Genomic DNA, 22441 nt, shown 5'->3' on the forward strand with positions numbered 1-22441 from the left:
ATTTATTTTTATTTTTTATTATTTTTAGTTATACATGAGAGTAGAATGTATTTTGACATATATACATGGAGTATAACTTACCATTCTTGTGGTTATACATGATGTGGAGTTGGTTGTATATTCATGTGTGAACATAAGAAAATAATGTTCAATTCATTCTACTGTCTTTCCTATTCTACTGTATTCCCTATTCCCCCTCCCTTTCCTTCATTCCCCTTTGTTTAATCTATAGGATTTCCATTCTTCCCTACCTGTCCCCCTTATTTGTGTTAGCATCCTCATATCAGAGAGAATATTCAGCCTTTGTTTTTTGGGGATTGGTTTATTTCACTTAGCATACTATTCTCCAGTTTCATCCATTTACTTTATGCCCTCTTCTTGAGCTATCTGAATTCTGTTCTCTGACAAATGAGAGACCAAAAATATTTTAAATTGTAGAAATAGTTTGCTTTTTACAGAAAATGTAGATGATAAAAAAGTTTGAAAGAGCCTTCTTCATTATTTCCCAAGATAATTACTGTTAGCGATTGGGTATACATTGCACGAAATATTTTCAAAACATATAAGCAGTTTTAAAATAGAAGAATGGAAGATGTTGCTAGATGTATAGATCACTGGCATGAAATAATATTGTAGTTAGCATTCCTCTGGTAAGATTTTCTTACTTTATTTCTGTAGTTAAGTTTTTAAAATGTAATTGCTAAATTGAAGAGTATACATATTTTGAGTTTTTATACCCATTTCCAAGTTGCCTCATAGAAATTCATTTTTAAATAACATTTGTGGGGCTTATGATTAGAAAAGTAATGTGATGTTTATTAGAAGCAATTTAACAAATATTGAAAGCATCCTCCAAATATTTTATTACCTGATAGTAACCATTTTTATCCTTTGAGTCTTTTTTCTGTGTAGATAAAAAGATTATTTTTTCAAGATTAGAATGATTATATTCAGACTACTTTGCAATTTACTGTTTTTCAAATAACATAGTTAATGTTATTTAAACTATATTGATATTCTCTTAATCTATACTGTAATTTATTTAATTCTACATTTTCAAACATTTACATTGTTTCTGTTTTGTTGCTCTTACAATATGCACCCTATTTATATACCTACTCATATATTTTTTGCACCTTTCGGTACTTTTTCAATATACATTTTTAGAAATAGATTTGCTGGTTCAGAGACTTAAAAGTTTAAGGATTTTCACATATATTATCAAATTGCTGTCCAGAAAAGTTCCAGGTTACATTTTATGAGCAATTTCAGAGTTCCCCTTTTTTCCCTGCAATCTGATAGAATTAAACAAACAAAAAACAATTTAGTTGATTTTTTTTTTTTTTTCTTTAAGTCACCATTCTTTGGTTTACTGCCACTTTATTCTATTCCTCTATGGCTTTTCACCTAGAGACCAAATGAGAGGGTGGACACCATACCTGAAAAAACAAGAGAAGAGCCAGTACTCAAAGAAGCCACCCCGGTGAGTTACTTTGTCCAATACTGTCTGACCAGCTGTGGTGTAAGAAGAATGTGAAAGTAACACAGTTAATTGTAATACAGTTCCCTTCTTCTTTATTTCAGAAAGTATACTGAAATAAATCTCAGAGCTCGTTTAAGAGATAGATATTTACAGTGCATTATTTTCCATTTAAAAACTGTCATCAATTTTTTTATTATTCAAATAAATCCTCAAGATGCCTTATCAGCAATTTAGCAACAGAAGCCTTCCATCTTATTTTTAATATTTGAGGCTTATTAATTTTTCCCTCTTTCTTCTTCTCCTTGGTAGTTATAGGTAGCAGGTATCAGATAAAAGTATAATTGAAGATAAATTTTACATTGTTAGCATTTTTAAAGGTACCTTACATAGTATAAGGTTTCTTTTTTAAAGAAAAATTTCTGATGGGAGTTTTGTGACCTTTTCCTGTAGATTCAGCCAGTACTATCTTCTGTTCCAACAACAGAAGTATCCACTGGTGTTAAGTTCCAGGTTGGAGATCTTGTGTGGTCCAAGGTGGGAACCTATCCTTGGTGGCCTTGTATGGTTTCAAGTGATCCCCAGCTTGAGGTTCATACCAAAATTAATACAAGAGGTAAGAAATTACATAAATAGATATTGAATAGAAAGTTGGTAGTAAATAAAAGTGAATTTTAAATGTATGTGAATATAAGAATATATGTGTAATGTATAATCTGCTTTAAAAATATATTTATGTATATTAGTTTTTGGTAACCAGTGGAATAATTATGGTCATCTTAACTTGCAGAAATCCTCTATAACTGATGTAGTCCTTATTTTCCCTTATAATAGCTTCATTTGCTTATAATATCTCTCACACCCTTTTTAAATTTTTTTTTAATTAATTTATTTTGAAATAGTAAGGAGTGAACCTAAGGCTGGCATACATCCCACCACTGAGCTACATACCTACCCCTTTTTATTTTTTGAGGCAGATTCTGGGCTTAGTTGCCCTGACTAGCCTCAAATTTGCAATCCTCCTGTCTTAGCCTCTTGAATAGCTGAGACAGGTATGGGCCAAGTCTTCTTTGAACATTTTTATTTCCATCATTTTCTCCTATACATAGTACTATTTTTTACCCAGACAAGTACTTTTCAACCCGATAAATTTTGCAGGATGCTTTTTCCCTTCTCTGCTCCATTTTTGAATCTGTAAATTTACTGTGGCTTCCCTATATGTTTGGTATTATATAGAAGCATAGCTTAAATCTGTCTATATATAACATAGAATTTTAAGAATGTCAAAAATTAAGAAAAATGTATTTACACTTCTCTCTCTCTCTCTCTTTTAACCAAAACATGATATGGACTAGATTCCTAAGATTGTAGCATTAGGAAGGGACTAGCTTTGTAACCCAAGGAATGTTTGAGCTCAGAACTTATTCCTGGATATTTGCTTTGTGAACTCGCTCTAGTTGTGTGTTGAGTTCCTCATTGTCTATGACTGCTTTGCACCTAATTTTTTTTCTTTCACTTAAAGAAAGTTCTGTTGGTTCTATTAAGAAAGACCGGGGGGGCGGGGGTCCACTTAAGTCTGGTATATCAGGTTTGTAACACCATCAGCCATATCCATGAAACTTTGCTATGTAGGCCAGAATCTGCCTGCATATAGCAAGCAATGTGTCTTGACCATTTTTCATCTTGTCAGTATTATGTACTGATTAAAAGTTGGGAGAATAGAAGTGTTAGTGTGGCAGAAGTGAAAAACCAGCATTGTTAAGTGTCTACTTTTTTTCATGTGTTTTCTTTATGCAATTCTTACAGCCTCAACACTATGAAGTATGTAGTATTATGTCCTATGTTTCAGATGAGTCTCAAAGAAATCTCTTTCTATAACCCCTACTGTTGAACATTACTTAGATGTCAGAGGGAAATCTCTTGAATTTATCCTGTCATAGTTGATAGAATTTGGGGGAGGCAATTGTTGTTCATGTGTTTATATAAGAAAGGTATTGGAACAGTATCTCTGAAGCACCTCACACCTCTAATAACCCATGATTCTATGAGTAGGGAAGAAAAGATAGGATTCTCTAAGAAAGCCAAGTCTTCTAAAATAAAACAATTCCTGTCCCTATCTGGGCCTCCAGAATACTCTCAAAAATTGTATCCTAAGAGAGTGGTGGCTCTTCAGTTCTCACCTCAAGGGAACATTCTTTTGAAATGTTTCACATTTAATTTCTTTATGAAAATCTTCTGATTTCAGCTTTTTTTTTTTTTTTTTTTTTTTAAATACTTATTTATTTATTTTAGTTTTCGGCGGACACAACATCTTTGTTTGTATGTGGTGTTGAGGATTGAACCCGGGCCGCACGCATGCTAGGCAAGCGCGCTACTGGTTGAGCCACATCCCCAACCCCATGATTTCAGCTTTTTTATGAGATACAAATGAGAGCACAATTTATGCCTCATCTGTATTTTAAAGGAAGTATTTAGACTTAGTTATATTAATGAAAACTAATCCAGTCTAGTATCCCCTAGGCAGTCTCCTAACTTTAATGCCAGAAAAACTGATTTTGTACCACCAGCAATCTGAGAACTTACGTTAAAAAAGAATGCATATTTTGATAAAAATCTAAAATGTTCTTTTTGTCTTGTTGAGATATAATTCACATACCACAAAATTTATCCCTTTGAAGGGTGCAGTTCAATGATTTTTAGTACATCAAAGAGTTGTACAGCCATCACCACAATCTAATTTAAAAAATATTTTTATCACCCCCCCAAAAGAAATTCTATATCCATTTGTTGTCACACCCCACCCCCAGTCCTATGCTATGAGTAACTACTGCCTTTCTATAGATTTACCTATTTATCTGACTTCTTTCACCAAGCATGATTTGAGGTATATCCATATATCCATATTTTAGCATGTATCAGTACTTTATCCCTTTTTATCATCAAATAGTATGCTCTCATATGGCTTTGTAGGATATTAAAGGAAGTAATTTCCTGACAGTTTTTCTAAAAACCAAAAAACACAACATAAAAAATTTTGTTGATTATGTTTCATACCTGATGATTGGGAAGCTTTTGTGTTGCTTATTATCTGAGCTATTTTATAAATTTTTTTCTTCATCTCATATATAGTAATTGTTGGTTTCCATATTGTTATTAGTAATCATTGTTACTAGATTCTTAGTCTTGGAAGTGTATTTAATGGTTTTGCATACCATTAAAAATAATAAAAATTCTTTGCAAGACCATGTTGAAAGGTGTTTGGATAACATTTCTATTTTCAGTTGTATTTCATTGTTTAGGTCTCATTTTAAGTTTAAAAGCTAAAAATTAAATGCTTTTTCTGCTTTTGAAAATATTGTGTTCAATAAACCTAACAAGTATATACGGGGGTAGATGAATAATATTCCATTGCATGATATAGCATGTTCTCTTTATCCACTTACTTATTGACAGATAGGTTTTTATTTAGTATTTTTTTCAGAGTTTCATTCATTTGCTCCATGAATATTTACACAAATATTTGATCACAAATATTTAGAGTAATGACTACATGTGAGGCATAGCTTAAGGAGATGGAGAAATAGCACTTGAAAAAATGGATCAAAAATCCCTCCCCTCATGATATTTACATTCTGGTTGAAGAGACAGATTGTAAATAAAATAAATAACTAAAATATATAGTATGCTAAATAGACATGTGAAGTGGAAAAAACAAAGCACAGAAGGGGAGTTGGATAGTAACTAGAAGGGGGCCACAAAAGGAACTTTCCGAGGATCGCTTGGCATTTTCCACTTCATTTGTTTCATTTTATTTATTTTGTTTTTAGTTATACATGACAGTGGAATATATTTTTGCAGAATATGCATAATCTTATTCTATTAGGTTCCCACTCTTGTGGTCATTCATACATGATATGGAGTTACCCTTGTCAAATATGTAAATACAAGGCTAGGAAAGTTATGACCAAGTAATTCTACTGTCTTTTCTATTCCCCTCCACTTCTTGATATAGGTGCTGACTATATGAGTGTGCTCAGTTTGTGAAAATTCAGTATATGTACACTTAAGATTTGTGCACTATTCTGTACATATTGTACTTTAATAAAAGTTTTTTAAGCCTGTGTATGTGTGTGTGTGGGGGGGATGCACATACTCTCAACTTCAAAGTGTCAGAATATGTAACTATAATTAAAAGTTTGGAGGTAATTTCTTTTCTGTTTGTATAATTAATAGATATGTAAATAAAGATTTTTATTGAGAATTTTAATTAGTATTACATGATACCTATTTTTACTTTTTTTTACTAAATAATTTGCTTTTATTTATAAAGTATTTCATGTCTACTGCTTGAAAATAGAGAGTAGTTTGCAGTAATAATTTGTAAAACTACATTTTAAAAAATTTATAACAGTATTTAAAAATTATAAAACAATTATTAAAATTAACAAAGTGCATTAAGTAACTTATTTTTTATTTATATATGACAGCGGAATGCATTACAATTCTTATTACACATACAGAGCACAATTTTTCATATCTCTAGTTCTATTTTTACTTTTAACCCCAGCAATATTTTTTAAGTTTAAAACTAAATGGCTTTATCTTTGCCTTATTTTTCTTTTTTTTAATATATATTTTTTAGTTGTAGATGGACACAATACCTTTATTTTGTTTATTTATTTTTATATGGTGCTGAGGATCAAGTCCAATGCCTCACACATGCTAGACAAGTGCTCTACCATTGAGCTACAACACCAGCCCTGCCTTATTTTTCTTATATAAAAACATTTCCTTGCTGGGCACCGTAGCATTCTCCTATAATCCCAGTGATTTGGGAAGCTGAGGCAGGAGGAGGCCAAATTTGAGGCCAGCCTTAGCAACTTTAGTAAGACCCTGTCTCAATAAAATAAAAAAGGGCTGGGCATATAGCTCAGTGGTGGAGTACACCTGGGTTCAGTTCTCAGTATTCCTCCCTAAAAAGGTTTTTTTTACATTTTTCTGTAGAAAATTTAGTTCATTATTCAGAAACAGATTTGCTTGTTTTTTTTGTTTTTCGTGTCTTTAGGTTTTTGTTTCCCTCTTATAATTTTTAGTTACAAAAAAAGAAGCACTAACAAATAGGCAGATTGTCTGACCTTCTTCCTCTAAAGTAAGTAATTCAATGGAAGAGTTGAAAATACAGATGAAGGGCTGGAGATATAGCTCAGTTGGTAGAGTGCTCACCTCACATGCCAAGAGGCTTGGGTTCAATCCCCAGCACCACAAAAAGAAAAAAGAAAGAAAGAAAATAGAGATGAAAATGATATTATGTCCCCTATGAATTCTAGTTTTTGTGTTTTTAACTGTAAAGTCCACTGGGATTATGTTTGCTTCTGAATGAGTAACTCTGACTTTTGGGAACAGATTATGTGCTAGATTCTTTTAATTCTACTTCCTATACAATCCACCTAACCTCCAAACTCACCTAATTAGTTTAGGTTATATTTCTGTTTTTCTCCCCTAAATTGGATGCTTGGATTTTTTTTTAATATTTATTTTTTAGTTGTAGTTGGACACAATATCTTTATTTTGTTTATTTATTTGTATGTGGTGCTGAGGATCGAACCCAGGGCCTCGCACGTGCTAGGGGAGCGCTCTACTGCTGAGCCACAACCCCAGCCCCAGTTGCTTGGATTTTTGATAAATTTTCCTTGATTTTTTTATAATTAGATTTGTGCTTGGTTCTTTCTTCTCAGATTAAATGTGGAAATCTAGGTTGTGTGTGTTTCTCTCCTATTAGGTTATTTTGCATATGAAATGTTAATTTGTTTCCAAAATAATGCCTTAGATAATTTTTCATTAGTGTATAATAAGATGTGTGAAACCTAAACTGTAATAGATTTTAGTTGATGACATTAGTACACTTTCAGCCTATCCGCATTGTTTTTCTAGTCACATCTATGTTTTGTCTTTTTCCCTACCTGAATTATCATGGACTCCTTGAGAAGACCCATTTCCTTCATTTTTCTATTGATTTGATACTTTTTCTCTAGAACAGTGTTTTTCAAATTACCTCTGATAGAAGACCAGTTTTTGTTCTTTTTAAAGTTTTTAGTACACCATAGACCAATACTTATATAAAATTAAAAAAGCTTATTTTTAAAAAATGAAAGCCTCCCCAGCCCATTCCAATACAGAATGCAAGATCTCTGATCTTATGTCTGGGTGTCTCGATAATATCAAATTGATAACATAGTTTCTAAATGCTTACTGTCGTCTCTATTACTTAGTTTGTTACAGTATGGCTTATTTGGACCATGCTTTCAAAGTACCACTGGTGCTTCTAAGACTTTAATACTAGGGATTGAACCCAAGGATGCTTAACCACTAAGCTACATTCCCAGCCTCCTTTTTAAAAAAATTTTAAACATTTATTTATTTTTGGTACCATGTATTAAACCTAGGCTGCTTAACCACTGCATCTCATCCGTAGCCCTTTTTATTTTGAGGCAGGGTCTTGCTAAGTTGCCAAGGCTGGCAATCCTCCTTAAACTTTCAATCCTCCTGCCTCAGCCTCCTAAGTAGCTGGAATTATAGACATTTGCCACAGTGCACAGTGTAGCACTGCTGTTAAACAACAGTTCTTGGGTATTTTGGTCCCAGGACTCTTTTTACCAAAAAGTTTTTGTTTATAGATTTTTTTTTTTATTTATTTCTGTGACAGCGGAATGAATTACAATTCTTATTACACATATAGAGCACAATTTTTCATATCTCTGGTTGTATACAAAGTATAATTTTGTAGGTTATATCTATTACTATTTATATTGAGAAATTTAAAAAAATATGTACTAATTTATTTAAAATAATACTTTCTTATATTAATTAAATTTTTTGAAAAACCTTTTTCCCAATAAATATTAATGAGAAAAGTGGTATTGTTTACATTTTTGTAAATCTCTTTAGTCTCTGGCTTAATGAAGATGCTGGATTCTCTTACTTCTCCATTCTGTCATAATTTATTGTTTTGGTTGCAGTAAATATACTACCTCAAACAAATTTTCAGTAGGGAAAGGAAAGAGTATTTTAATAACCTTTTTAGATAATTGTGGATATTTTTCTTTGGTATTAAACCAAAGCTCAACAAGTGGTGGGTTAATTACAATGTAGAATCTGAAATAATTTCAATGAGCTTTTTGTACTTTGTAACATAAAAATTCACTGGTTTTACTTGCACTTTGTATGAATCTTTTATCTTTCATGATTTTATAACACCTTGCATGTATTGCCCATTTAAAAACTCTTGGTTCCTGAATCATGTGGCTTTTTCAAATATTGACACATTCCCTTATAGATATTCTTTTAAAAATTGATTATTGGGAACCTGGCAGACTCTGGAGCAAAGACAAATTTTTCAGAATTCTAATTTTGCTTGAAAGATCAGATTTTATTATTGGCACAAAATAGTGTTATTTTCCTTGAAATAAGAAAGATCATTTTCAAGGAGATACCTGCCAAATACTCAAGTTTGAATTACTATAATTCTTTCAGTCACACTTTCTAGTAAAAATAGTATTTATGGAAACATGGCCAAGTCACCCTGCTTCTCAATCACACTAATGTCTTTTCTCAAGACAACAGGCATATTCCTATCTGCAAAAGTGTTTTATTCATTCTTTTATTTCATCACACAGAGTATTGAAGGGGCATGTATTCAAGGTCCAAGATTTAGTAAAATTAATAATTTGGACCACTTCAACAGTGATAAATAGACTTTTTTTAAAAAGTGCCACTTTATGGCTATGAAAAACAGTAACAGTGGTGCAGTTTGGGGCCTTCTGTTTGTCTCTGTTTGTGCTAGGATGCCAGAAGTCTCTTCTGCTATTGTTTTTGCACTAGCAAAAGTGTAAACGTCAACATAATGAGAAAGACAAATAATTATTATGAAAATGGTTTTGACCTCACAGAATTCCTGAAATAGCCTCACATTTATTTAGCTTAGAAGAACAACTTGATCAGTATTTGGCTTTTAAAAGTCTGAGGAAACATCTCAAAGATTTTTTGAAGGAAACATTATTAATTTATACCCTACTTGGTTTGTAAAAAGATTGGAGGCAAATAAAAATAAATCTGATAGTTAGCAGACTTCCTGCTTTTGTTCTTTTATAACTTGCTGCACTGATTTTAATCATTTGGAGTGATTTTTACAGTAGCTATTAGTTGTATAATTGGTAAGTACTGGGATATATCTTTGGATAATTCAAAATATCTGGGTTTTAATGGGAATGATACTGAGGAACCTGGGGTAGAGGTCCTTTTGGCAGTGTATGTGGATGTTTACATTCTGAAATGATTAATAAGAATTTTTATTTACAGGTGCCCGGGAATATCATGTTCAATTTTTCAGCAACCAGCCAGAGAGGGCATGGGTTCATGAAAAGCGGGTACGGGAATATAAAGGTCATAAACAATATGAAGAATTACTGGCTGAGGCAACCAAACAAGCAAGCAATCACTCTGAAAAGCAAAAGGTAACTCAGTATCTTATTAATATGTTTATTAGTCTGATTTTTTTTTTTTTGGTTGGGTGCTGGAGATAAAATCCAGGGCCTTGGGTTTGATCAAATGCTTTCCCACAAAGGTACGTACCAGGTTCTTTAATTTGGGAGTTGAACCCAGAGACAGTTGAACCCAGAAACATTTTACCACTGAGTTAGATCTATAGTCCTCTTTTAAATTTATTTTTTATTTTGAGATAGGGTCTCACTAAGTTGCTGAAGATCTTGCTAAGGTACTGAGGCTAGCCTCAAACTTGAAATTCTCTTGCCTCAGCCTCTTCAGTTGCTGGGATTACGGGCATGTGCCACCACAACTGGTGGTATATATTTTTAAAGAATTTAATAATTTAGAATAATTTTTCATACTTGAATTCAGACAACTGTTAGAATGATTTGTTATTTTTAACTTTTTAAAGCTCAGTTTTAATAACTGTAAATGATCAGTAAGTTTGTAAGTATGTTAATAAGTTTTACATAAAAATATTGTTATATAAACAACGTATTACTTTTATAAACCTTAACTATCTGCTTAATACAATTCTGTAAATTGTATGCTGAGCACATGTTAGTGAAATGTAGAGTTTGCCAGGGATTTTTAATCATTTTCCTCCTGTAGCATTGTTAAGTAATTCCTCTATTTTTTTGGCGGGGGGGTGGTGGGCCGGGTACGGGGGATTGAACTCAGGGGCACTCTACCACTGAGCCACTTCCTTATCCCTATTTTGTATTGTATTTAGAGACACGGTCTCATTGAGTTGCTTAACACCTCACAGTTGCTGAGGCTGGCTTTGAACTTGAAATTCTCCTGCCTCGGCTTCCAGGGCCGCTGGGATTGTAGACATGCCGGCTTGTTATTCCTCCTTTTTAAAAATTTAAATTTAATTGTGTGTGTATGTGTGTGTATGTGTTAGATTTTTGTTTTTGTTTTTGTTTGGGGGGTGTGTGTGTGTGTGTGTATGTGTGTGTGTAGTGCTGGGATCAAACCCAGAGCCTCTTGCATGCTAGTTAAGTGCTCTACCTTTGAGCTACATCCTCAGCCTAAAGATTTTAAATTCTTCTTTTCTCTTAATTAACAAAGTTGTTTTAAGAAAATAAAGTCTATACAAGTGATGGAACCAGGAAATATGTTTTATATGGTGGTGGATAGAAATTTGATGTAAACTCTTGATGATCTGTCTAGTCAAGCTATTTTTGGTTTATTTGTTTGTTTGGTTTTTGGGAGTGCCAGGGATGGTATCCAGGGCCTTGCACATGCTAGACAAGTGTCCTACCACTGAGCTACATGCTCAGCCCAGAGATTTTAAATTCAACTAATTACAATGTGGGTCTCTTGTGATTCAGAAATTTGACATTTTTATACTTTAAAGGCTAAGTTTTGTCACAGATTTTGATTAATTTTTATCAGGTTTACATTTTATAGATTTAAATATCAGTATTTGACATAGACGATACCATCTCATAGTTTTATTAACTAGTTTCTGTCAGTTTAGCTATCTGAATAACTCCTAATTTTTTCAGTCACCTCCTATACTTCTATACCTGTTTTATTCATCTCATACACCTTGAGCTTTCTTATCTCTTGCCAATATAGTCTTCTAATTAGTCCTGGACTTAAAAGGCCTGTGGAAATTGTGATCCAAGCTTATTTTTCTTTCAAACATACCTGTTTTTCTTCATCTTGTTCCTTGTGCTCATGCCTTTTGCTTCATTCTGTCCTGTCTGCATTATGGTACAGACTAGCAGTACATCTTTAAATGTTGGCTTTCTGCAGTTAGTTTTGATGTGGAGATCACTCTCCACAGCACCCTGACTTACCTACCCCGAATCCCTAAAAATGGAGAGAAAATAGGAACTTTGGGTCATTTTTAATGTTAGTGTTAATTGGTCACAAGAAGTAATTATTTTTGTAATCCTTCTTCTCTCTTCCCTTGTTATCGATAGCTTTTTATGAATATGAATGAGGACAACTCCCTCTTGGGGACTTGTGCAGCAGAGTGGTCCAAAGAAGAATATAAAAATAGACCTTTATGCCATCTAATAGAGTAATGCTAATTTGTCACAAGTTATGGAGTTAGAACATTCAGTTATTTGAACTCAAAATATTAATGTACACTGGAAAGATAATAGGATATATGTTGGTTTTAGTGTACCTCCTAGATTAAAGCATGTCACAATGATTGTACCTTTTTTAAAGATTCGGAAACCCCGACCACAGAGAGAACGTGCCCAATGGGATATTGGCATCGCCCACGCAGAGAAAGCATTGAAAATGACTCGCGAAGAAAGAATAGAACAGTATACTTTCATCTATATTGATAAACAGCCTGAAGAGGTTTTATCCCAAGCAAAAAAGAATGTTGCCTCCAAGACTGAAGTTAAAAAAACCCGGAGACCCAGATCTGTGCTGAATACTCAGCCTGAACAGACTGATGCTGGGGAGGTGGCCTCCTCACAGTCGAGGACTGAGATTCGGAGACAGAGCCAGAGGCGGCACACAAGCGTGGAAGAAGAAGAACCACCTCCTGTTAAAATAGCTTGGAAAACTGCAGCTGCTCGGAAATCCTTACCAGCTTCCATTACGATGCACAAAGGGAGCCTGGATTTACAGAAATGTAACATGTCTCCAGTTGTGAAAATTGAACAAGTATTTGCTCTTCAGAATGCGACAGGAGATGGGAAATTTATCGATCAATTTGTTTATTCCACAAAGGTAACCTCCTTTTTTTATGGACTCTTGGGGAAGGGTATTTTAAACATAGTTAACCTTGGCATTTAAAATAATAACATAAGGACATATTTAAATGCTTTTTGTATCTACCACATTTAAAATATACAATCATGTTTACTCTTTCCACAAAGAATACATAGGCAAAAAGACTGTTTTTCTTCTGTTTTTCCCCCCTCTTTTGTAATATTCCCATCTGTAGTCGATTAATCTTGAGCTATGCAGCCAAAATTGAGCTTAGCTCCCAAAAGTCATGGGAAAAAACTGGGCAATTTGCCTGTTTCTAGTTTGTATAGTTAAGATTTTGTTGTTGTTGTTGCAAAGTTTGCTTCTTATTAAAATTATTTTTTTCAGTTATCTGAATTAGCCACTGCTATAAAAACTACTGTAATAATTGTGCCTGCTGGCCTGTTCTGTTGTACCAGCAGTTTTGTTAGACCCCTTTTGGCTTAGGTTGTCTAACTACATTTTAGAGAAATTCCAGTACTATGTCTGCCCCTCCCTTAATTAATTGTGGTGATAACTTGGGTAATGGGTAGAAATAGCCTCTACAAACTGATTGTCTCCATCAGGCTGCCCTGGGCCTCTAATACACTTACACTTTAGCTTCAAGACATTAAAACTCTTTCATAACTTTAGTATTATCTATATACCTTCTCACCAACATCCCACAATTTTGAGTTTATGATTTTGATTTAGTTGTAGCTCACACACTGCACTTTAAAGAATTCTGTGCTTATTTTTTTCAAACATAGTCATGTGGACATTAAAATAATTAATTAAATATAGGAATGCCCCATCAGCAATATATTTTCTTTTTTTTTTTCTTTTGGTACTTAGGGATTGAACCTAGGGGTGCTTAACCACTGAGCCATATCCCCAACCCTTTTCTTATATTTTATTTAGAGACAGGGTCTGCTGAGTTATTTATGGCCTTGATAGGTTGCTGAGGCTGGCTTTGAACTCATAATCCTCCTGCCTCAGTCTCCCAAGCTGCCGGGATTTCAGGCATGTGCCATCACGCCCAGCAGTAATATATTTTCTTAATTAATCTTTTTCTGCCATAAGTTCAACGGATTTCAGTAAGGCTAAACTACTTGCAGAAGCTTAATTTGCAGTTTCTACTTGATTGTTTTCATGACAAATGAATATTTTGCACCTTTTAAAAAATGTGAATTGGCTTTATTCTTAGAGCTGCTTTTATCTGTTTCAGTATGCACAAATCAAATTTTATCACTCCTCTTCCCCCAAGAATGCTACTTAAGATTTGAGATAAAATTGAATTTTTAAAACTCTATTTTTACATTAACAAATTACTTCTTTACTTCTATTCCATTACATTAAAAATACCTAAATTGAGACCTCAATTAATTGTATCTTCCTCTATCTTCTCCAAATTGTTTATTTGGTCACATTTTGATCACTATGAATGATATTTCTGTATCTAAGGATGTTCTTGTCTCTTAAGCCATGTCGACTTTTCTGTTTTTGTTACTTTGCTGAAAGAAAATGATTGGAATTATCTTACTATTATATGTGTAAAGGAGGAAATAATTCAGACTAGAAAATATTTTGTTTATGACAGAAAATAGGGTAAATAGACTCATTTTTAAGGAATATTTATTGTCTAGACTTAGATCAGTTTTTACCTTCCACATCATTTCATTGTACCTTTTAGAATATATATACTGTGATGCCTTAATAAAATTGTTTCAATACTAGCTAGGATACATTAAATGTAATTAAAGGCCATATAAATTCAAGCAAATTATGATCAAGGTAAGCCATCTTTATAAGTCAATGATGCTATTTGCCTGATAATCAATTATTTTTACTTTGCCTTATTTTAAAGGGAATTGGTAACAAAACAGAAATAAGTGTCAGGGGGCAAGACAGGCTTATAATTTCTTCACCAAACCAGAGAAATGAAAAACCAACACAGAATATATCATCTCCTGAAGCAACATCTGGTCTAACAGGTGGGTATAAATGAGTAGTATATAGATTCACTTTGAGAAGTCTCTTTTCTGCAATAACATGGTAGCTCTGTTCCTAAGAAACTTCTGTTATCAAAAGTAAATTAAAGGCCAGGCGCCGTGGCACACACTTATAATCCCAGCAGTTTGGGAGGCTGAGGCAGGAGGATCATGAGTTCAAAGCCAGCTTCAGCAAAAAGCAAGACACTAAGCAACTCAGTGAGACCCTGTCTCTAAATAAAATACAAAAAAAGGGATGGGGATGTGGCTCAGTGATCGATTTTGCCTCTGAGTGCAATCTCCAGTACCCAAAAATAACAACAAAAAGTTGAATTTTAAAAGCAACTGTTTCATTAGGAAAGAATGGGTTGGAAGCTAGAGAGCTTTATCCGTAGTAACAGTTATTTTTTTCCTACAGGAGTTTAAATAATGGGTTGGTTCTATTAACCTATAGCAATAAAATCTTAATATGTATGAGTAAATGCACCATTTGATTCTCTTTCCATGAGAATAAAAGTTTTATATTTCTAGTACTTTTAGCATATTCTTACCATTTCTTCCTTTATCCTCTGTTAAACAATCTGCAGATGCCAGAGCATTTTTCATTATTCTTAGTTGTGCTACAGGTGCCTGGGACCTAACTGTCCTAATGTAACCTGTTCTCTAATTAACAGATACATGAAAATGAGACTCTTATACTTTCTTAAAGAAAAAATGCCTATATTTGGTAATGTTGTGTCTTTTTTTTTGTAGTGCTGGGACTTGAACCCAGGGGTGCTCTACCATTGAATCACAAACCCAGCCCTTTTCATTTTGAGACAGGGCCTTGCTAAGTTGCCCAGGCTGGCCTCAAACTTATGATGTCCTGCCTCAGCCTCCAAGTTGCTGGGATTACAGGTGTACACCACCATAAAGTAATTTTTTAAGGAGACTGACTTACTAAGGTTCTGAAGAGTTTTAACTGACTGGTGGTTTGGTTTTTAAAACAGTTTTTTATCAGTAGTATTTCTGTAATACTGCTTCACATAGCCATCAAGAAAACAGTTAAGTATTAATTGGCTTGGTATTTGAAATCTTAAAGAGACTTTGTTTTACTTTGTTCTTTTATTTTTTATTTTATTTATTTATTTATGTTTTTGCAATCAATGAAGGGACTGTATAACAGGAAAGAACAAAAATGATAAACTGTTTCTGTCTTACTGTATTTTGACAACACACTTAATTGAACTACATAGGTAGGTAGGGTTCCCCCCCCCCATACTAATTCTCTAATACCACCTGGGTGTCCTATGATTCAGTTCACTTCTCACACTTTCTACCTGAAGTTAGTGTCAGATCTCACAGGTTAAGGGTTCAGTCCCACAAGACTGCCTCTCCTTTAGATTTCTCCAGAATTTCTGATTGACCAGCTATACATTGAGGTTCTCATAATACCCTTCTGTGGTCCAGTCATTTGCTAGAGTGACTCACAGAACTCAGGAAGGTACTTACGTTTACACATTTATTTTAAAGAGTATTACAAAAAGTACAGCAGTATAGGAGAGATGTATAGGGCAAAGTATGTGTAAAGGGTTATGGAACTTCCATGTAGTTTCTGGGATCACCACTCTACCAGGCACCTCCATTTGTTCCTGAGCCCAAAGTTCTTCAGACCCTATGGTTCCAGGGTTTTATGGGAGCTTCATCACATAGACACAATCAGTTATTAACTCCATATTCAGCCTATCTCCTCTTCTTGGAGGATGGGGAAAAACTTTTCATCATGGCTTTGTCTTTCTGGTGACCAGCCTCTTCCTAAGTGTCCACCAAGAATTGCATTATTAGAACAGAAGACACATGGCCATCTAGAAAAATCCCAAGAGATTGGGAGCTCTGTGTGGGAAACTGGGGTCAAAGATCAAATATTAAAACAAAAGATGCACCTAGAATTCCTGTTATGGGGAATTACAAGAAATTTAAGGAGCTTTGGGCCAGGAACCAAGAGGCAGAGACTAAATACATACATTTTATTATATCATAATATATATTGTATTGATCACAGTGTTATAGTAATCAAATAATATTCTAGAAGGGTCAGAGTCCTAAGACCTGAAGTAATATTCTTTAATCGGTAGTAACTCAGGCAAACCTGTGATGGAGAGGCATGAAGTTACAAATATTTTTGCAAGGAAATTTAAGTAAAATTCTGATTTATAAAAGCTAAATGAAGGAGCTGGATTTGTGGCTCAGTAGTGGAGTGCTTGCCTGACACATGTGAGGCACTGGGTTCAGTCCTCAGCACCACATAAAAATAAAGGTGTTATGTCCATTTACAACTAAAAAATATATTTAAAAAAAAAAGCTAAATGAAAACAATCACTGTTCAGAAAAGTATTTGAGTCAGCTTCCTAAAAACAAGTGATGGGGGCTGCAGGATAGGGAGAGGTAGTGTAGTGGACATGGAACACATACATTGGATGAAGCATATTAAACAGTATGCCTTCATGCAATATCTAGTTGGGAAAGGAAACTGAATTTTAAAAAGGAGGGAGTAGCAAGTTTCAGAAAATGGATGGTAACTTGTGTAATTTCAAAATACATAAAACAAAAAATACCATTTAATAAAATGAAATTGTAATGTTGAAGGAATGAGAAAATAGACTTATATTTTGCATTAATTAGTCATAATTAGAAATGTTTGCTTTCCTCTTTCTCCGGTGTATTGTAAATTATATAATATGTCCATATTATATTTAATTTGTGTATATGTATGTGTGTGTGCAGTTTTGGGGAATGACTCAGGGCCTTGCACATAAAGTGCTAGTAGGTAAGCATTTTACCACTGAGTTTTGTCCCCCGCCCTCTTCTTTCAATATATTTTCTAATATTTATTTTTTAGTTGTAGTTGGATACAATATCGTTAATTAATTAATTTATTTTTATGTGGTGCTGAGGATCAAACCCAGGGCCTTGACCGTGTTAGGCGAGCATTCTACCACTGAGCCACAACCCTTGCCCCCTCTTCTTTCAATATTAAACATACTTTTTAGCCTCAACTTTTCATAATTAGGCATATCAGTTTTGTTCTGTTGCTTTAAACTATTGTTGTCTGAATTTAAGCATGATACTTGAAGGACCTTAATATTTAAAGTCCTAACTAAGGAGAAAGTAAATTATACTCTTATTTTACTGGAGTATATTTTTTCCCTTTCCCTCTGCTATGGAACATTTTATTTTTATGTAATTTTTCACTGTAAGATTTAAACTTTATGAATTCTCATTTTCCTTTTTTTGTTTAAGTAAAAGGTATAATTCTTTACATCTGGAAAAAGTGGACTTAGTACCTTCCTTAGGCAGGTGCATATAATTTAGGCTGTAAATTAAGATTGGACCTTACTTTAGGAATGGGTTCTCTAAAGTTTGGTCTGGATTTCAGTTTGATTACCATCTGTGATTGAAAAGCATACTACTGTCTTTTTAAATGGCCATTTTGCATTTTTGTGAAAATAACTTTTAGTAGTGGAAAAGTCAGAAAAGAGACGTGTTTTCCCTTCAGAAATCAGTTGCCTTGTCTCAGCTGATGTTAACAGTTGAAGAAGCATTTCTGAGCTTTTTCTTAGTAAACATAGGGAATATATCAAATATATGGCACTGCTACGTTTTTGTAGTTTGAAGAATTATATTTTCATTTACACTAAGTTTCTGAGCTGTTTTCCAGATCCCAAGATGCTCACCTTTTTTTTCTTGGAAAATGAAAATAGTACTTGTTTTCTGTTTCCAGAGTAATTCAAAGAAGTCATGTTGCCTACCCCTCTGTAAGGCAGTAGATAAAATCTCAACTGCACTTCATTGTGCAATTATAGTGTCATCCTCAGAACAAGTACAGGTTTTTGCTTGCTTTTTAAAAATTATTTATTTATTTTTGTAGTTGTAGATGGACAGAATGCCTTTATTTTATTTGTTTGTTTTTATGTGGTGCTGAGGATTGAACCCAGTGCCTCACACATGCTAGGTAAACTCTCTACCACTGAACTACAGCCCCAGCTCTTTTGTTTGCTTTTAAGCAGTTTCATTTTCATTTTTGTCTGCCTTAGTAGTACTTGAATATTGGTGATTATACTGAAGAATGGGTTTCTGGTATACTCCTCCGGTGGGTCTATGAGAATAGGAGTTGTCTTGGTAAACATTTTCATCAGTGTAAGAATAGTGAGAGTAAAGGAAGAAGCCAACACCTTTGTGACTTCTCTGCTAAAAAGTAACCAGACTCCAAAATACACTAATATAAAACTACCTACTCCTCAGCAAAAACAAATTGGTGGGGTCTTTCTTTGTTTTGGTTTTGAACTAAGGTGAAGGAAGCCATTTACATATGTCTTAGAGCAGTTAAGTTAGAAAATGTAAAGGTTACCTGGAAAGCTCTGTCAAAGTAGCTTCCATCTGATTTTTTTCCTTTCTTTTTTTTTTATTGGATTTTTTTATATGACAGAATGCATTACAATTCATATTATACATATAGAGCACATTTTTTCTTATTTCGGCTTGTATATAAAGTATATTCACACCAATTTGTGTCTTCATACATGTACTTTGGATAATGGTGTTCATCACATTCCACCCCTCTGCCCTATCTATAGAGTTCATCTCTTTCTCCCATGCTCTTTCTCCCTACTCCACTATGATTCAGCCTCCTTATATCAGAGAAAACATTCAGCATTTGTTTTTTGGGGATTGACTAACTTCACTTAGCATTATCGTCTCCAACGCCATCCGTTTACCTGAAAATACCATGGTTTTATTCTTTTTTTAATGCTGAGTAATATTCCATTGTGTATATATGCCACTTTTTTTTTATCCATTCATTTACCGAAGGGCATCTAGGTTGGTTCCACAGTTTAGCTGTTGTGAATTGTGCTGCTATAAACATTGATGTGGCTGTGTCCCTATAGTATGCTGTTTTTAAGTCCTTTGGGTATAGACCGAGGACAGGGATAGCTGGGTCAAATGGTGGTTCCATTCCCAGTTTTCCAAGGAATCTCCATACGCTTCCCATATTGTCTGGCTTCCATCTGATTTTATAGGAGTTCTTAATATTTTCTTCCTGAGGCAAGCAGAAGGAAGGACCAGTCAGGTGGTCCAAGTAGTGAAGAATAGCTGCTGTACTGAGGGTCACAGAACAAAAGTCATCCCTGACTTAGTGTTCTTTCAGTTGTGGTCTTCAGTGTAACTTATTCTTTCCAAAAATAAAGTCCATGTGAGTTTTTAAAATACTGTATTGTTTGAAAATCTTAGTTCTTGTTTTATCATTTATTATTAAAAAGCTTAATAATTCATTTCAAGTTGCTTTCCATTACTGATATTTCTAAGGTATTATTAAAGTCCCTTGATAGTAAAATCAGTGGTTTGGTTTTGGTCACATTTTGGTGCCTTCCCTGATTTCTCACTATGATTATTAATAACGATAGCAAAACTTAGGTAAGTACACTAAACACTTAACTATTTTACCTATAAAATTGATTCAGTCTACTTGTTAGGATACAAAATGTGTACTACTGATTGAATTGGGGGTGGGTGATTACCAGGGATTTACCACTGAGCTATCTTCCTAGCCCTTTTTGAGATAGGGTCTCACTAAGTTGCTTAGGGCCTCAGTCATTTGCTGAGGCTGTCCTCAAATTTGCAGTCCTTTTACCATAACCTTCAAATTACTGGGATTATAGGCATGCACCACTGTACTGGACCAGATTATATTTTAAACCAATAATTCCTGGTTTAAACAGGATAATAAAGTCATTTTTAACCTGTATCTTTAGTCCTTTCATCTCCTCAATTATATTTATTTACACTTTATATTTATTATATTTATAAGCATTTTTACCTGCCCTCAAAACTAAATTGTGCTTCTGCTGTTTTGGTTTGACTTTATAATTTTAAAAAATCCAGCCCCCCCCCCTTTTTTTTAAGAGAGAGAGAGAGAGAGAAATTTTTTAATATTTATTTTTTAGTATTCAGCGGACACAACATCTTTGTATGTGGTGCTGAGGATCGAACCCGGGCCACACGCATGCCAGGCGAGCGCGATACCACTTGAGCCACATCTCCAGCCCAAGTCCCCCTTTATTTGTATAACAAGTTTCCTTTGTGGATCCCAGTCTTGGCTTACCCACTGTTACAATTATATATATTAAATAATTTTTGTAGTCAAGTATTTAACAGCTTTTTCATGATGTATAATTACCCAAAGTAATGGGTAAGAAAAACAAAGAATCTTGTTAACTTTTAACTACACAAATATCAAGCCATCCTTAAATGAGTGTTTGTTTGTTTCTGTGTTTAAATCATCTCTTAGGCTCAGTAGAAAAGAAGCAACAGAGAAGATCAATTAGAACTCGTTCTGAATCAGAGAAATCCGCTGAGGTTGTGCCAAAGAAGAAGATCAAAAAGGAGCAGGTTGGCTTCCTACATGTAGAGAGTTAAAACATTATATTTGTAAATGCTGTGGCTTATTTCAATACTTTAAAAGAAAGAGAAACTTCCCCACCCTCTATTTCCTTTCTGGACTGTCTTACACTTCTGCCTGGTGGGGTCCAGTGCACAGTTTTAACATAACCATACCTGTGATTCTGCTTCAAGCATTTTCACAGAAAACAGTCAGGCTTCAGGAAATGGGAAGCCAGTGGTGCAAGACGTTTATAAAAATCCCTCACATTTATTTTGATATTTCTGTTATGAGCAAAATGATTTCATGTTTTCATGATTTTTATTTGGAACCATCATTGAGTTCCCTTTTTGTTATTTTTATTTTTGGTTTAAGATGCTGGTATGTATTTTTTTTAAGCAAATCAAATTAACTTATATTCTTATATTTAAGAAGCAGATAATCATAGATGATCTGGTTTTTCTGTTGATATCATAGATTTTTTGGAATATTATTTTCCCAATGGAATGACACTCACCTGGTAACATTGTCAGATAAACAATATACAGGTAAAAAGGAAGTACATTTTGACTGAATATGTTCAATTTGTGTAATCAAGCCAGTAATAATATATGTGTTAAATTACCTTCTCAAAGAGATTTTTAGAAACACTTCTCCTTTAAACTCACAATCAAAATTTTCTTAATTTTTTTGAAGAGAAAGAATGTCCTTTTTTACAGCCCAGTTCCAATAAGTTTTATAGTTTTTAAAACCATTAAATATGAAAGAGTGTGGACTTTTCTATTTAAAATATTGCCTTTATAATTTTAAACTTCCAAAATTAAAAGCTAACTTTTTGGGTGCTCTATGGTATCATAAGCATGTAAAACAAAATTTTCCAGAATATTTAACTGAAATTTAAATATAATACACTAATTTATCTTTAATTTATCATATTAACCTTCATTCTTAGGAATTATATTCCAAAAAATCATTCTAAGCTCTTGAAAATTTACCGTATTCATTAACAAAATGAAGTTGTGATTTTGCCACCTGATTCCCAAAGCCAGTCTGTGACCAGTTAGTTTAAAATTGATAAGCAGAATGAGTACAAAAAATGGGACAAATTGTTAATGCCACTGTGTCATAGTAAGTAGTAGAATAATCCCAGTGATTGTTTAGAAGATTTTATATTTGTATGACTAATTGTATCTTATAAAAAGCGTTCTGTTGTATGTTTTTTTAACCTGTTGTAAAAAAAATAAAAATAATTTTTAAAAAGTTTAGAACAATCCTTAAATATTTACAAAATGTGTTTCAACATGCATA

The 22441-nt window shown here is 33.7% G+C and overlaps 1 protein-coding gene across 2 annotated transcripts in view; it reads left to right on the forward strand.

Moving 5' to 3' along the window:
• Positions 1–22441, forward strand: part of Nsd3 (nuclear receptor binding SET domain protein 3) — a 107980-nt gene that overhangs the window by 44087 nt on the left and 41452 nt on the right. For both annotated transcript variants that reach the window (XM_027939300.2, XM_027939299.2), the window contains exons 3-8: positions 1412–1483; positions 1934–2096; positions 9836–9990; positions 12212–12727; positions 14595–14721; positions 21044–21144. In XM_027939300.2, the coding sequence (XP_027795101.2) occupies positions 1412–1483; positions 1934–2096; positions 9836–9990; positions 12212–12727; positions 14595–14721; positions 21044–21144 (1134 nt within the window). The remainder of the gene's footprint in view (positions 1–1411; positions 1484–1933; positions 2097–9835; positions 9991–12211; positions 12728–14594; positions 14722–21043; positions 21145–22441) is intronic.

This window comes from Marmota flaviventris, chromosome 3, assembly GCF_047511675.1.
Source record: "Marmota flaviventris isolate mMarFla1 chromosome 3, mMarFla1.hap1, whole genome shotgun sequence".
Taxonomy (NCBI): domain Eukaryota; kingdom Metazoa; phylum Chordata; class Mammalia; order Rodentia; family Sciuridae; genus Marmota; species Marmota flaviventris.